This window comes from Pezoporus wallicus, unplaced genomic scaffold, assembly GCF_028554395.1.
Source record: "Pezoporus wallicus isolate ANWC-B61680 ecotype Strahan unplaced genomic scaffold, APGP_CSIRO_Pwel_v1 contig_3365, whole genome shotgun sequence".
Lineage (NCBI taxonomy): Eukaryota > Metazoa > Chordata > Aves > Psittaciformes > Psittacidae > Pezoporus > Pezoporus wallicus.
The window spans coordinates 4,169,061-4,183,752 of NW_026640883.1; the positions used below are offsets into that span (position 1 = coordinate 4,169,061).

General features: G+C 42.6%; 1 protein-coding gene across 1 annotated transcript in view; it reads left to right on the plus strand.

The window, feature by feature from the left end:
- The first annotated feature begins 11,873 nt into the window (after window positions 1–11,873).
- The window catches only part of RBM20 (RNA binding motif protein 20), a 115,808-nt gene continuing 112,989 nt past the window's right edge, over window positions 11,874–14,692 (plus strand). Inside the window, exon 1 of the mRNA XM_057420966.1 lies at window positions 11,874–12,174. Within this exon, the coding sequence (XP_057276949.1) occupies window positions 12,119–12,174 (56 nt within the window). The 5' untranslated portion in view covers window positions 11,874–12,118. The remainder of the gene's footprint in view (window positions 12,175–14,692) is intronic.

Genomic DNA, 14,692 nt, shown 5'->3' on the forward strand with positions numbered 1-14,692 from the left:
TTTTCCTGAAGTAATAGTCTGGTGGGACACTGAAGTAAGTAGGGAAAACTAAAGAATGCTTGCTTGCTTTCTGGTTTTTAATTCCTCCTCTTCTCCCCTTCCTCAGGAGACTTGGGCATTCTCTGAATGTAGAGTAGCTCTTCAAAGAGTGAGTAAACTTTTCCCTTTCAGAATGGGGATAGCTAGCCATATTCAACACAGTACACTTCTGCTTTGTTGCCTAATTCCTCCTTGTTTTTCAGTTGCTGAGTGAGACGACTTGGGCTGATTTATGGAATGTGCAGCGAGACAAGGGGAAGGCATGGATGGATACAGCTGGTGTGATAAAACTGGAGAGGAGGTTCCCAGGACAGCCGGGCTGCCAGGGTGTTTTTATCTTGACTATGTAAGAATTCAAGGGAAGTGAATTCACTGAGGGAGCCCAGGAGGGCTCTGAGGTAGCAGGAGGGTCTGTTGTGCTGGTTCTCTGACACACCAGCAAAGAGAGCAACCCAGAATCACAAGCACGGAGACCGGCAGCCTGAAAAGGACACTTGGATTGTCAAGTGTGTTTGCTTATTACACCTACTTGCACAGAACAAGTCCCTTCTGTTTGGTCCCTCTGAGATCACTGGCAATAAAAAGAAGGACTGCTCAGTTGGTTGCAGTTTGAGATCTGTGACAAGAATTTGCAGAGTTATTCATACCATGCGCTCCTAAGGAACCCCTTAGGAGCCCTAGGATCTACATGTGGGTTTTTACACTGGCTGACTGTGGAAGTCGTATTAATAACTTTGTTGTGTAAAGCATAGATGTGGGCCTGTGTAGAAAGACTCCAGCAAAGGGGCTGGACAAAGGCCATGATCAGGCTCTCTGGCACTTGAGTTGTGACATTCAGCAACTCAAAGGCTGCTGTTGTTTTTGTCTGTAGGGAAGCAGTGCTCACAAAACCACTTGGAGCACTCAGCCTGTGCTACAAACAGTGTTACTGATGCCACTCTGTTTCCTTGCTCTCTGTGGATTTCTAGGTGCCAAAAAATCCAAGGGAGGATCTAGAATGCTACTTCATTCTCTTTGCAGTGAAACCAGCAAACATGGTCTGGGGAAACCTGTTTGGTCTGCATGCCACCCTTCCTGAGCAGCGTCACTGGCATTGCGAGATCCCGTGAGGTACTCTGCTTGGTGACTAGAGAACTTTATTTAGGAGGACACGCAAACAAGCAGCTCCAACTGGGAAACTGTTTAGGGCAAAATAAAACCACGGTGTCGAAAGAAGGTAATTAGGTCCATAGTATCTACAATCACGTCCATGGATAACATAGTTATGCATTGCATAAATGCATTGCTTGTGAATAAACCGTAATATCCTGTCAGTCCCTAACTTCTACATGCTTTTCGTTCCACCAGGGCTTGGATAATCATTTAATGAACCAATTTCCTGAGAGCTGGACACTCTTTATGCTTTGCAGTTTCTCCTGAGTTCACCTTTGAGGAGCTATGCACAGTGGCTGCAGTATGGCTGTGTGTATAATGGCTTGGCAGGTCTCCGCAGTTGTGGAATTTACAATCATTGCTGTGTGTATAATGCTTGGAACAGCTCTTTTCTTTATTTCTGGTGGATGATGAACTAGGCCATCTGTCTCCAGTGTCTGCTGACCCTTCCCCCCAGTCTCCTCTTTCCTGGCACGTTGGCAGTGTCAGCGCAGTCAGCCAAGGTCAAGGTCTGGAGCCTGCGTTTGTGACCTTCACTGCTGAGATCATGATGGCTCAGTCCTCAATTTCCTAGGGTAATTCTTCAGTATGTTATGCACTCACAGGTCTGAGATGCCATGCAAGGAGGAGGGATCCATTTACAGTAGCATTAAGAATGCGATAATAGGAACTTCCTCCATGCATGTAGCTAATACTTGAGTACTTTATTTAGGCCTAAAGTTAATGAGTCAGCTAGTTTTTCAAACCCTTAATAGGATACTTTCTGATTTGCACCAAAAATGGTAGAGGACACTTGAAATCAAATGAATTGAACATAAGTCTGAAACTGCTAAATGCAGACACACTTAGACATCACTGAAACAGATGGAAGCTTTCATGAAACAGAAATAGAAAGCCAAGAAAATTTGTCTTGCTCATTCCATTTTGTGCCTTGTCTGAAACAAAAATACATGATAGTGACATAAGTATCAGCAGCCAAATAGATATGGTTTACCCCTATAAACCGAGGTGCTATTTGTAACTTGATTCAAAGATTTCTGAGGTTAATAGGAATTTTTCTACTGAGTTTATTGGGCTTTGGATTAAGTGCATAGATACAAGGACTTTATGTAACAGCTTGAAGTGATAAAGATCTCTGTAAGCACGTGGGGAAGCTTTTCTCCAAACAGCTAGATCTCCAGCATGAGTGTAAGACAGGGAGCCTTATTTACTGCCGCTGGCAGTCATCATAGGGATATGCAAGTGTCTGGGCAGCTCCACAGGGAATAGACTTTTGCAGTATTGCCAATGGTGTTACAAAATGATGAGTCAAGTATAAAAAAGAAACAAGAAGTGAGAGTATATGGAAATCATAGTGCTTTGTTTGATTTTAAATAGAAGGCAATAGGTTGTTTTTGTTTGATGCATCCCTTTTGGCCTTTAAAGGTGCATGCAGACCATACTTAGAAGCAGTTGTGTGCACCCAGGAAGGCCAGGAACATCCTTTTACTTGAAACCTGAAATTCCCATGCAGTGATATGCCTCCATCATGTTGGGCTAAAAGACGCTACAGAGTATCATGAGGTTGGCATTAACATCTCTGGAGGAGGTGACGCTGAGCTAGTGGAGGGAACGATGGGATGAGATTTAATGGAGTTGACCAGCAATGAGGAAGAAGGGGAAACTCCTACACATTGTAAGTAACCAAAACACAGCATCTGATGGCAGAGCAGATGTAGGATTCCTGGAAAAGAGTAAGGCTCTTGTGATTATAGATCTGGATTACCTCTGACAAGGAAAAATATGCAAATTCTATGCACAATATTATTAACACAAAACCTCCAAGGAGCTGTGGGGTTTCAACTCTTTTTTTTCACTTGTTTGATTTCAAGTACATGGTTTTCATGTGTTTTAGCTGCAATGTTCAGAGATTTGTCTTGGGGGTCCAAGCAGTCCTCTCTGGACCTGAAGTAGCTTAAAGAGTTTGATGCTGAAGGATGGTAACTGCAAGTACAAATAGCTCCTTTCACCCCTTGAGAAGTGTCCAGCCTCTTTTAAAGATCAGAGCCTGCCTGGACTCAGCTGTGGTTGTCTATTAACAGATGAGATTGCTGCTCTGAGATGAGATCCTGCATATGCTGCACCAAAAGGTTAGTCTTGGGGTGGTCACAGGTATGTGAGTCTCTGTGCTTGTCTGCCTTGGCACATAAAGCAGCTTCACTGAGTTAGATACTGTGCTACCCTCTCACACATGGTCCCAAGCATCCATTCACAGGTGCTTGCAGGACCACAGTACAGAGAATGAATATATCTGCCACAAGGGAGCCTTGGCCCTCCCATCAGAGGTAGCACAGACATAGCCTCATTTTTTTCCTGATGGGATTAACTTAAAAACCCTTAAGCCCCTCTCTTTGTGACTCTACTGGGACTTCTTATGGAGTGACCTAGAGGAAGAGAAAATTAATAGACTGCCTGTAAACTCCCTGTGAGGAAAATGAGGCTTGGTGGTGGGATGCCTAACAAAAAGCTTAATGTGACTGTTTTCTCGATGCTTTTATTAGTCTTCAAGTGTTAATGAGCCTTTGAGTTTGGGCAACTCTTAATCAGTTCTCGGTGTATACTGCAGCATAAGGGATCTCCTTTCCAGAACAGAGATGGGTTCATGAGTTGATGTGAAAATCAAGCATTCCCTTCCTTATTGTTATAACAGTTCCTCTGTCTTAATAATCCCTCAAAGACCAAAGCAGAAAATGGTTTGCTCCTTGTAGGGGAGCAAAGTTCAGAACCATAACATTCAGATTACTTTGAGGCTTCTGTCTCTCTGACTTTACCAACTGTCTGAAAATGAGATGACATCAAAGAATCACTGGAAAGAGGCTTATTCAATTTTGAAATTTATTGGGAATTGTCACATGGGGTTGTAATGTTAACAGCTGCTTTCATGTCACTTTACCACGGGAGAGAGTGGTGTTACACCTGGATAAGGGTATAAAAGCTAAAGCTATGAATTCTGATAGAGACGTAAATTGAACCTCCAGGGGTATGCAATCAGTTAATTCTGCTGTCTGTGCTGCATGTGTTAAGGGCTAAAAAATGCAGGAGATTGATTTATTATTTTTTAATAGTACTGTTACAATAAACTAAATTAGTTCTTAAACCAAATAATTTTATTTAAAAACTATTCAAATGAGGTATGCAAATAACAATCTGTCCTAACAAAGAGCTGGAAAAATACCTATTTTTCATGCTTCTTTTTATGAAACCATGACAATACTTCCATTCAATTTTGAGGTTTTTTTCTGTGCAAACTTTGGATCTGGGAAAAATACAACCCCTTTTTGGGAACAGAATGGGGAAACACAGTTCTTCAGGTGCTCATTCAGAAACAAGAGACCTAATTGTAAGCTGGCTGAGAGATGACTAAAACATACCCGTTTCCGAAGGCCTTTTATGATGGTGGGTTTGCTCTGCTGCATGAGCTGACCCTGCCGATTGTCTCATCTTCCAGTCAGGTGGCTTTTGTAGGAAATGGAAATGCTTTATAGCAGTCATTTTAGAGTTAAATTCTGCAGGATACTTGGTTGTGATCATCCAGTTGAAGTTAACACTGGTGTGAGGATCTGAATAGTGATTTTTTACTGTATTTGTCATATGAGTTATGTATCCTTCGCAGGTTGGATCCCTGGAAAATGATGTGGCAATATTTTAGCAGTTCTTTAAGAATATTTAAAGTAAAAGAAATGCTTTCACAGAATCAGGAACTGACGCAAGGTGAAGGAGCACACAGTAAACCCTGTGGAAGTGTTTAAATGCGTCATGGGAAGCTCAGCTCTTCTGTAATTTCTATAGGTTGATCTGGGTCATAGGGTTTTAGGAAAGGAACCCCAAAGACGGAAACCAGTTGCATTAATAATCAGCTGCAAGAAAACATGCCTGAATTTTGCCCATAAGGTCTACTCCAGTCCGATTTACTGGTCCTTCTCCACTTGGCTTGAGTGGTTACCACACAATTACTGGATGCCTTGAAGGATTTTTGGAAGGCAGACTGAGAAAATACTTCTCTAGTGAAGCAACAAGATTCGATGCTCAATGTATTTCAGGATTATCAGAGGCCTTGGGCATGCAGTGAGATACAGGCTGTAGGCCAAGTGCTTTCAACCCCTATGAGTGTAATAACCCATGCAAAATGTGCCTTCTTACCCATCTAATTGTACAAATTGAGGAGAAAGAGAGTAAGAAATCAGAACTAAAACTGTGCAGGGTGTATCAATAACTGGTTTGAAAGGATAAGGTGTTTCCAAATTTTCACACCATGCTATATGAACTAAAAGACAAGCTCCTTTAAAACCACTTTTAAAGTCAAATAAAACTCATGGCGGTTAACAGTTCTCCACAGTAAGACTTTAACAATATCCATGGTCCATAAATCATGTGCATTGGTGGGATCCCTATTAGATTATATCTGAGATGGCATTGGGGATTTGGGTGTTCTGTTTGTTTTAACCACATGTGCACCAAAACTGACGTCCTTATAACAGCACCACAAACTGTGCCCTAGTGAAAAATCATATCATGGCTTATCTGAGAGAGTTTTAAGCCTAGTAATTCAGCATTTGTTTAAAGGAGTCCCATTTATAGCAGCAAGTCCTGTCTTGTAAGAGCTGTCACCACCCCCCTAGAGCTGGGATGGTGACAGAGGACAAGATCACTCACCTGATGCCTAGCCTGTCAGGAAAATGGTCTGGGATGTGAGAGAGCAAACACAGGCTGAGGACAGCCTGTGGGAAGACTTCCAGCTGGACGGTACGTTTGCCATGACTTTGAAGGCTTGCCCATCACTTGCCTTTGTGCATAGGATGCTGTTAGTATTACAGCTTCTTCTCAAATTCTTCTGGAATATTCAGTGAAGATGCTGAAAAAACAGCTTCCCTGAGGGCATTTTGCAATCTGCTATGTGGAATCAGAGCTCAAAGAGCCTGTCCAGTGGGAATGGGTTTGTTTTGTGTTATCCTTCCAGCAAGGGTTTATCCATGTTTGCTGGAAATTACAATATTAAATGCTCCAGCATGGAAATTTTGTGTGAGGATTATCGGATTTAGTTTTCTCAGTGTACTGCAGCCCAGGCCTCCTGCTGGCACAGGAGTCCTCTGGAGCTTCCTCTGCAAAGGTTTGTGCCTGAAATTAAGAAATCTGAACTCTGCTGAGGAATAACAAACAAGAATGTTTTCTCTGTCTCACTCCTCCTGCATGACAATGCCTATTGAAAACCTTTGCTCTTCTCTCATTTTCCTCAAGCAATGTAAGTTTCCCAGCTGAAACGGAGCTGTAGCATTGTTTCAAGTGGAATTGCTTTGTTTTCTTAAATGGCCAGATGTGAACCTTGGAAACAACAACAAAACCATTATTCTATTGCTTTTATTTCTTCTCCGGATTTACACTTTATATACATGTACAGAGAAGACTGAGGTGTTTCAGGTACTGAGTGTATTGGCACTCTCTCCTGAGTCCGGTCAAGGATGGTTATCTGCAGATGAAGCAGAGGCTGCTGCCTCCTCAAAGCAGAGCTGTAGTTGCTTGCTGTTGCCACCTGTCTCTTGCTGGGGACAGCTTGACACATTCAAGGTCAGTCTTTCCCATTCTCACAGCGCGTGTGTGTGTTTGTGAGCACACTCATGGATTCCTTGGGATCAATTTGCTGCTCTAGTGCTGAGACCTGAGGGGATGCCACACATCTAGTTTTAAAACAGACCCTCCAGATGTTTAGTATCTGAGTGCAGTGTGATTATTTAGTCAAGAATGTGTTTCTCTGGGTTTTAAACAGCATCACAATTGTGCTGTATTTCTAATTCTCCGGCTGTTTCAGTGCGTGCAGCCAGTGCTGCAGCGGTGGAAGGCAGTTGTTTTTGAATCCATGTGATGTATCACTGCCACGTGCTTGGTGCCTTGCTACTGGCCTGATCCTGTGAGGTGTTCATCACAGTCCAAAAATAAAGCTTGCTCACAATGTGATGTATGGAAGGGAGGAGAGCTTTATTGCTTGTATCACTTGACATTGGGACTACATGAAAACTGGAAAATATTGCGCCACAGTAGTAGCCTTTCAAATCATCTCTGGGTTTGCCAACAGCGATTACAAAGCTTTATAATCCATTATAAAGCCTTTTTTTCATCCTTCCATTAGCTTTAGTTTGGAGAACTTCATTCTTCTAGTGAATGTCAGGTAGTCCTGAAGGGTAAAGGGTCTGCGTGTGAAATACAGTGGCTCCCGTTTCTGATTCTCATGGTCTGTAAAAAGGTTGCATTTATAAACAAATTAAATTCCATCCCTTGGTTACACAGACCTATCATGTCACTGCAGACAGTCTGAGCAGTAGCTATGCCTCTTCAGCCTTTCTCTGCTGAGGCTGCAATGCTCACACAATAAAACAATTGGTCACACCTCATTATTGAGGTTATTCGTAATAGTGTGCAAAGGACCTAGTAACAGATGTTTTGATATGGCTAATCAATTGCTATAGATTTAATTAAGTTGATGCCTGCACATCTTTCCAATCTGCTTTTTCACCAAAGCTAGGGAATGGATCTTAATTACAGATTCAGGTCTCTGTGAGACTCAAGCTTTAACTTCAGAGCATAGATATTGCCTGCATGCAATGATGATATTCTGTTTTGGCCACGTGCACTGGAGTTCTATGTCTCTAAGCTTCACTCTTAGAAAGCTACATTTGGACTTAGATGTATGACACTTGTTGTTTGGAGTGACACACACAAATCCCCACACACCAGAATGAAAATTCAGCCCTAATCATCAAAGGGAAGTGAGAACTAAATGAATGTGTGTCATGCGTATCCAATTTCCCCACTGATCTATGCAGAGAAAATAAATCACAGTAGATGTCCTTCCATTTCTTCTTTGTTTAAACAGCTAGAAGGAGCTCTGTGTAAAATCACCCTGGGTTTCTCCAGGGAATACTGAAATAGATTAATATTGCTTGATTAGAAGTTTTGACCCATATTAAAGCCACTGCAACATGATAGGCCTATTTTGTCATGGCAACATTCCAGCTTTTTTTGTGTGTACTACTGGGATCAGAGGATGAAACTGGAGGAGCACATCTCAACTAAACTAATGAACAATTTCACCCATTTTTAATGAATACTTTTCCTGTGACTGTACACTATGGGATAGATTTCCTGTGCATCAGTCTCACCATGATGTCTTCTGTCCACTGTGCTAGGACATCTTCCCGTTATGCATCAGAAAAGACAGCAGAAGTCATCCACAGAAGAGAGAAAAATGGGGAAAGACAAAGGTCAGGCTTGGTTAAGGGGAAAGTTTAAAATGGCACAATTACAGATGGGTATCTAAGTCACAGTGGTTTTCAATGAGAACAGGATACAGTCCCTCATCTCTCTGAAATGTTCCCTTACACCCCGAGGCAATTTAATTTGGAAAGAATTGCTGGAAGAAATCTGATAGGTGAATAAAATGAGCAGCATAAAAAGCATGCTGTCACAGCAAGGGCAGTGCCCCAAGACTCAGAACCTGCTCAGAAGTCAATTGAAGTCAATTGGAAAGATTTCTGTTGACTTAAATAAGCTCTAGATGAGCCCTTGGTTTCAATACCCAGGTTTACCGCAAGTTTCTTAACTTGCCCGGAGTCATAACCAGAACAGGGACCAGATATTGTGATGGGATTGCTCAAAGTGGGGAGCACATGAAAGGTTCTTCACAAAGATTCACTCTTTCAGGCTCTTTTCAGAAGTGGATTATGAGCTGCTAATGTAGAACAAGTAATACCTATTTAACCTGTGGTTCTTATAGTTGTACGATGCTGTCAAGGCAATTGAAAAACATTTTGAAAACTAGGATTAGGCATTTAGGATAATAAGGACAGCATCTGTAGTCAGATTAGCTGGATAAAATGTCAGGGGCCACTAATCCTCCTGTTTCAGAGTATAAACTCACCACCAACTGGAATAATGAAGCAGATTCCTCAGTGGAACAATATGTCACTGTTAACCAATTTCCGGTGTCATTTACTGTGTGCTGTCACCCCGCCATGTGGATGCTCCCTTGAAAAGGGTTCTCACTGCCTGGGGAATGGCAGATCTGTCTGTAACTCATATAACTGGGGCCATTTCCCTGAGGTGATGGAGGCTCCTGGTGAGTGCTGCACCCCCAGACTCACTGGGCTGGGTCCTTCTGGCTGCTCTGACCTCTCATAAGCTCTAGCAGTGGTCTTGGTGCTGCCAAGAGGGCTCTGCAAGCTACAGGAGATGGAGAGTGTCTTGTGGGATGGAGCTTTATTTGTCTGACCTGGTTTAAGAAACGTAGATGTACACATCCTTATGTTGCTCTGGGGTCCTTGGTTGGAATGGCCCTTCAGAGTACCCAGCAGGGAGGCTGTTCCATCAGCAGTAGATGGGCTCACAGTCCCTGGGCTTTGCGTGGCCTTAACCAGCAGCAGCAGTTGTGATTTGGGAAGATAGGATGAGCATCAGCAGCTCTGCTGAAGCCACTCAGCACAGGCTGGGTATAGATCACCACCAGCTGAGTCACTGATGGCTCAGCTAAATTCTATAGGGGAAAAGGGGAGGAGATTATTCAGATGACTCAGAAAAAACTTTTTTACATAGCATTAGTAACTAAGCCAGAAGAATTACCAGAAAAGAAAGTTGGAATTTAAGGAAATTCAACACAGAGATTGCAATTTTTCCAAGTTTTTGTTCACGAAGGATGGAGAAGGAACCACTAATTTCTTAATATTTTTAATCTCCTCTTTAAAGAGATTTTGTTGCTAGGTAAAAGTTTACTGACGTTCTCCTGGGTTGCCTGAGGCTACTCAGTGAGGCTGGTGCCAGCTCTCTTTAGCATATCTAACAAATGTTGTCTTCCAGGCTGTGGTAATGGCTGCAAGCCCAGCATAGCTAAATTAATGAAAGATCAGTCAGTAGCTCACTGGGGCTTTTGGCTTTTCCTATCTACATCAATAACAGAGCAGAAGAGATTTCTTGGAAAATACAGTTGAGGAGGAAGGATAAATACAAGCTATCAGACTGCAATGTTTAACAGTTTGAGCATCATGATCTGTGCCAGCAAAGCAGGATTTCTGGGGAACTCATTGCCTAATACTGATGTACCTCTAGTGATGACCCCACTGAACCTCAGGTAGGAAAAAGACTAAGAGTGGTTGTATCTCCTTACCTCATTCTAGCTCCCTGGGATGGGATACCAGGTGCCTACAGCTCGGTGTGCTGCAGCCAGTGCAAGATGAGTGGCCGTAGTTCCCACTGCCTACAAATCCCATATGCCTTTTGCACTTAACAGCCTTCTAGGAAGGGTCGTGGCTGACTTGTGTGCTTGCTGTTGATGCTGAGGCAGATAGGGTGTATCAGATAAGCCATGCTGAGCAAACTCACCCATTTGTACTTAAGAGGGCTGCATGTTTGTTCCGTACTGACAACCCCCCAACATTGTTTCTCCTACTCCATCATATGCCCTGGAAAAGCAAACAAAAGAAGAGCAGTTTTATCTCCTGCCTTCTTCATGTCTCTTCTCCACAGTGTGGAGCTGCTGAATTTCTTGACACAAAGCCTGGGAAGTTGTTTTTTGCATTGTGAACCAAATACTACATTGTCCTTTAATCACGTCCTAGGAAAGGACAGGCATTTTAGGTGGAGACCTTCAAAAAGGTCAAATAGTGGGAGCAAATACTGCAGCCCAAGAACTGCTTCTGGTCATGGGCCAAACTCCATTTTCACTCAGCTTGACCCAAAAAACAACTTCTAGGAGAACATTTTGACAACTGAAGGATTTGGTTGACATGTTCATTCCAAACCAAAATAATCTCTAATCTTATGCAAACTCCAACAGATGGCAGACCTAGGGAGAGGTGACAGGCATATGAATTGAATTCCCGGTGCTTTGTCTTTTGTGTGTTTATTTAGCTAAAGTAGCTTCGATGCAAAACCAAAAAGACCAGTCCCAGAAACTCAGAAGAGGGCTGGTAATTAGGGTATCTTTGGAGAGATGGAAACCTGCAGGTCAAATTCATGCTCTGAAAATGTAGAGGAGTTTGAATTTTCCCAACATTTAAAGTCACAGATCATAGAATAGTTAGGGTTGGGGAGGACCTTAAGATCATCAAGTTCCAGTCGCCCTGCCGTGGTCAGGGACACCTCACACTAAACCATGTCACCCAAGGCTCTGTCCAACCTGGCCTTGAACACCGCCAGGGATGGAGCATTCACAACCTCCCTGGGCAACCCATTCCAGTGCCTCACCAACCTAACAGGGAAGAATTTCCTTCTTATAGCCAATCTAAACTTCCCCTGCTTAAGTTTTAACCTGTTACCCCTTGTCCTGTCACTGCAGTCCCTAATGAAGAGTCCCTCCCCAGCATCCTTGTAGGCCCCCTTCAGATACTGGAAGGCTGCTATGAGGTCTCCATGCAGCCTTCTCTTCTCCAGGCTGAGCAGCCCCAACTTTCTCAGCCTGTCTTCATAAGGGAGGTGCTCCAGTTCCCTGATCATCCTCGTGGCCCTCCTCTGGACTTGTTCCTATTTTTAATTATTTATAATCTTATCAAACTGGACTATTCAGGATTATTTTTTCCATCAGTGCCTGCCTCACCTTCCCTCTGCCTGTCCTTATCACTGGCTTTTGTTTATACCACAGGGGTCCCGAGAACTTTCCTTGCTTCTCTCATGTGACATTGCCTGTAACGTCTGTGCTGCTGCTCACAGTTTTAGTGTCACTTTTGAAACTCAGAGGGTAAGGACACGATTGTGACTGGGAGAAAAGCGAAGACGAATGGTGCATCCTGTCAGTTCTTTCAGGAGTGTTACCTTCCTCATGGGCAGAGTTCAACAGGTGCTGATTGACAAGTTTGCCTGAGGCTGCATTTCTTCAGCAATTGATCTGCTTACTGGGGAAAAGTGTGAAATGTCAAGTTCTCTACAAAAAGACAAGTGGAAAGGGGAAAACAAAGAAGAGGAAAGGTATGGTTATAAAAGCTGCTTTGTCTTTGTTATAGATCTTCATCCTGCAGCTGCCCAGTTAAAGAAAAAAAATGGAAAAGTCTGTCTATTGTAGCTAAAACCTAATTAATTTCCTTGTAAGCTATTAAGGTAAAGGAGCTCTCAATGCCTAAAATGGATTGTGTATTTCCTGTTTCAAGGAGAGCACTGTGTGTTTTTCCAGCGTTATAACTGAACAGTTGTGGAAATCAGAATTAATTTCAGACATGATTTCAGGTAAGGACTGTCCCTCACTGAAGGGTGTTTTTGTTTCTGCTTGAGACTGAACTAATCCAATGGCTTTGCTTCAGTCTGTTTATGGACTGTATGGTGTTGTTGCATTACGGATTAAATGTGTGTAATGTTTGGAAGATTGTAATGGTGTGTTATCACAGCCAAGGGCAGTCCAAGTAAAAGCTTTGTGGACTGTGACTGATGGGTGGGTTTAAGTCGCTTCTTTCACCCCAGGATTACCAGCCACATTCTCATCACATCTTTTTTTAACAGTGGAGGGAAAGGGGCTGGGTTTATGAGTGGATTAAAGCATGTGATACTGTTCAGATAGGATTCTTTTTTAAGTGCAGAGTATCCTGACATGACAGTACTTTGTATAGGGAGCCGTGGCTTCTTCAGGGCTCTTGCTTGAACAGAAACAGCCTATTAGCTAAAATATGTATAATTCATGCTTAAACAAGCATGAGGTAAACCAAGCTTTCATTAGGCTCTGGATGGAGCTGCATTTAAGGCACATTCTGTGTATGAAATCTTGCTGTCTGTAAAGGGCCTGTGCCTGCGATGACTTCTGCGTCTGGGAGAGGGATGCATTTCTTAAGACACCCCATGATTTACCTTCTTACTAGGTACAAATCCAAATATTCTACATGTTTGTATGATCTCTACTTCTGCCTCTCTCCCACTCTCTCCCATTTTCAAGACTCTCTTTATGTGTGCGGTTGTGCCGTTTATTAACATAAACTTTTGGCCACCTTAAAACCTCCTGGACCGTGGGCTTGTAAGGACTGTGAAGAATTGCTGGAGCCTGCAAACTACAGAAGTTATATAAACTTTTGCACTTCTTGCTTTCCAAGGGGTCTTGGGTATCTCATTGCCACCCCGGAGTCTGTTTGCTCCTGCAATCATGGAAAATGGGACATTTCGGAGCGACCTAATCTCTCCTCTTGCCTGAAAGGTGGGTTGTGGTTAAATCATTCCCGACAGATATTTTATGCAACCTATTTTTACAACTGCTGGTGTCAGGGGCTTCAAAATCCGGCACATTCTCATTTGCTGTGAGGAGGCTTAATCTGAACTTCTGTTGCTGTGATTTAAGCCTGCCTTCTTCCATCTTCTTCACACTGCGTATCCAAAAAACATTCCATTGTTCTTTAAACGTTATTTTTTGCCTTCAGTCTTCTCCTTTCTAGACTAAACAATACCCTTTCATCATCCTTTTTTTGGTTTTGTGGCTCTTCTTTTGTAGGCTTATGATTGATATTCAGCTCTGACCCCTGTAATATTCCCCACATCCTGCTCAGAACAACTGCTATCTGTCTAGTCATTCCACATCCTGTACTTTCGCAGACAATATTTTCCCTTCCTAAGTACAGGACTTAGCACCTGTTCTCACCCAGCTGAATCCTGTGTTTTGCAGACTGTTCCTCTGATCTCTCCAAATCATCCTGAAAACTCTTTCTCTGCTCCAGTTTTCGTCCATAACTTTTCCCCACGTGCAGATTTTGGATGTGTGATCTGTTCCGTTACCCAGGCTGTCAAATAACAACATAGGAAAAGGACTTAACTCTTACAGATTCCCAAATGATACGCTTTTCTAGTTTGACAGCAAACTACTAACACCAGCTGCGAGAGAAGTCTTCCAAGGAGCTGCGCATCCATCTTCTTGTAGCCTCATCTACAGCGTGCCACTGGTTTTCTTTTATGAATGTTATCTGAGACGGTGAAGCTTTTGATGTGTTGTCTGTGACCATAAGTTATTGCTCTTCAACTCATGTTTGTTGTTTGGTTTTATTTGTCCTTGCTGCTCCTTTTCTATGCCCTTTCTATGCTGATAAGGAAAAAGGTAAGCTTGCTACTGAACTGAGAAGTAACAAGGGAGAACCCCTTCAGAGTTCAAGTCAGATGTCTGTAAATTCTGATTGTTTCCCTATCCTAGATGTCAGATATTTCAACAAACGAATCTGTTAACACAGATAATAATGGTTACTTCTTTCCTGCATAAAATAATATTTTGGGGTTTCTTTCCCCCCATAATTGCCTGTCTCTCAAAACTGCTTTGTCATTTTTCAGTCCTTATGATACTTATTTACAAAATCTATTTCTACAATCCAGTGGATGTTCTTCAGATTCCCAGTAGGAATGTGAAGGAAATGTTTAAAAGCCCTTTTAGCTTTTCTGAAGGGGAAGGATCTGATGAAAGATTAGCAGCTGTGATAGCTCAGTCAAACAACAAGAACTGGAGGTTCTGAGTCGAAAAGCTAATGTT